Source organism: Penaeus vannamei, chromosome 5, assembly GCF_042767895.1.
Source record: "Penaeus vannamei isolate JL-2024 chromosome 5, ASM4276789v1, whole genome shotgun sequence".
NCBI lineage: Eukaryota > Metazoa > Arthropoda > Malacostraca > Decapoda > Penaeidae > Penaeus > Penaeus vannamei.
Window position 1 is genome coordinate 28,891,201 of NC_091553.1, and position 2,500 is coordinate 28,893,700.

Consider the following 2,500-nt stretch of genomic DNA (forward strand, 5'->3'; position numbering starts at 1 on the left):
ACACAAGTGTATGCATGTGTGAGTTTACTTACTGGTCAATCTGAGATAGGAAGGCATGAGAACGCCAGGTATCCGAATATTGGACTCTGCGGATTCCATACTTTGCCTCAATTACTGATAATCTTCCCAACTAAGGATGGTTGCATATCAGAGGACAGCTGCTGCAAAGACGACATACAGGATGTATATAGCTTGGCTTTTGTAATACTGAATATCTTACGACTTTAAATCTCAATTTCTTTTTCTTGTTTTACTGATCACTTTCAACCCTTTTGCAATTTATTTTTTCTATTGGCAAAATGTCTGCATATACATACATTTGATTTTGTAGAGAGAAAGACAAAGGAGAAATTCAAGAAACGATTTGTGAAAAGTTAACTGACCGAATCCAAATGTACCTGCTGTTTAAATAGCTGACAACAACAAAAATACAGAAGCTATTTAATGAAACTGTTCTAATACATAACTATAAGCATAAATCTACACACAAATCTGAAGTCATGTGATCACACGAACACAGGCTCACAGACTCACTGACACACAGATATACAGATATACAGATACTGACACACAGATATACAGATATACAGATACAGACACAGACACAAGACACACACACTCACACACACACACGCATATGCACACATGCACGCACACACACACACACACACACACACACACACACACACACACACACACACACACACACACACGCACACACACACACGCACACACACACGCACACATATGCACACACATGCACACACACGCACACGCATGCACGTACATACACGCACACACATACATGCACGCTCACACATGCATGTACACACACACACACATGCACACAAATACAGACACATACATGGACACACACATGCACACACTCACTCTTACTCTCTTTCTTCTTCCTGCTTGATATATAAAGTCTACACTAAAAACAATAACAACAATACCTTTTTTCAGGAAAAGTATTGAATACTACGATAAAAAACAGACTTATTGAATTATTCTCAGAACCAGATTTTCTGTAAATGCATGTGTTACTAACCAGATTATCTGTTGACTAGTATATTACATTACTGAATGATCACAATTAAAAAATAAAAAATAACCAAAGAACTACAGAAATAACATAGTCTGTTACTAAACTTCCATTCAACTATTACAATCAAGGCTTGTGTTTTATGTTTCATTTCTATCAAATATGCACATGAAACATTTTCTTATACTACTAGAGGAAATAATGTGTAAGCACTTTCTTCTGTGTTACTAGCTAAGAAATACAAAATATCTTACAGCAGGCAAAAACTATTTTTTTCTTTGTAATTCAACTACAGGAATGAAACATGTCTGATACAGCTAACAATAGAAGGCTGTCACTAAAACAAGTAAATCACTCACCTGTTAATGTATTACTAGGTTCAACTATTTCATTCATTTCTTACGCAAATTTCTAGCTCCATGCATCTATCTTAAGACTCACTGAATATAGCCACAACCTAAAATGCAATAAAGATATTCCTAGGTGATGTTTTGCATATAACCAATCTAATAGCAATATCAGAGATCAACTAAGGTGAGCATCTTCTGATACAGGAGTGTGAAGTGCTCAAATTGCCACCACAAACCTTTAATATTCAACCTATGCTCCATTAATTCAGGATCAGGAGCAAACTGTTATGGCACATCAGTATTCAAGACCCGACAAAATCACTGCTGATGCATCATTCACAAAGCCATCACAGAGATGTTACATCCCACTTCTAGCCTTATAAGAGAGGGTGAACTTCTTGCCACAAAAGTTCAACCTATGCAATACTAAAATTAAGTATTTTCTTCTGTTTTTTCACAGCTATGATTTCATTTCAACAGATGTGACTAGAAAAGTGTTATCAGTCCTGTGATATCTTTCAACAGTATTTAAAAGAAATTTTGCTTTCTGGTATGTTAGTTTTCAAGAAGTATTCCATGAGTTTCTCATAAGTAATGGAATAACAACCCAAATGAATATACATAATTTCTTAGAACTTAACAGTAACTTGTCCAATGAAAAAATATATCAAAATAAAGAATGAGCAACATTAATCATACAATTTCCTTATTAAAATAAAACAACACTATATTGAAAATCATGTTTTCAATTCAACTAAAAATGTGAATCTCAACTCATACAATCCCACTTCAAGAACTATACAGCAAACAACCATATTAATTCTTAGAGCGCAGACACCATCAAATATTTGTGCACTCTCTGATTAACAAAAACAGAACTCTGACTTACATAATCCTCAGTGCTACCTGTGACTCTGAAATCCACAAACTTTAAGACAGCACTGAAGCCTTAAAACAGATTTCCTATCAATGAGTTTGGCCGATTTGTAAGAATAAGCGCTGTCTGCTTTAATACAGTCAAGTGTCTGATCTTGGAGAGCATTTCTCATAAACACTATTCTGTCCATAATCCTGACTTATATGCTGTTAACATGATATCCTCTTT

At 35.0% G+C, this 2,500-nt stretch overlaps 1 protein-coding gene across 16 annotated transcripts in view; it reads right to left on the reverse strand.

The window, feature by feature from the left end:
* The window catches only part of LOC113819862 (uncharacterized), a 51,134-nt gene that overhangs the window by 22,108 nt on the left and 26,526 nt on the right, over positions 1 to 2,500 (reverse strand). For 5 of the 16 annotated variants that reach the window (XM_070122045.1, XM_070122053.1, XM_070122052.1 and 2 more), the window contains exon 2: positions 33 to 161. The exons of 4 other annotated variants lie outside the window; for them this stretch is intronic. In XM_070122045.1, coding sequence (XP_069978146.1) covers positions 33 to 99 — 67 coding nt within the window. In that variant the 5' untranslated portion in view covers positions 100 to 161. Of the gene's footprint in view, positions 1 to 32; positions 162 to 1,404; positions 1,503 to 1,631; positions 1,651 to 2,284; positions 2,305 to 2,500 lie in introns of those variants that run through there. 7 more of the 16 variants (XM_070122040.1, XM_070122039.1, XM_070122042.1 and 4 more) reach the window with 5 other exon arrangements.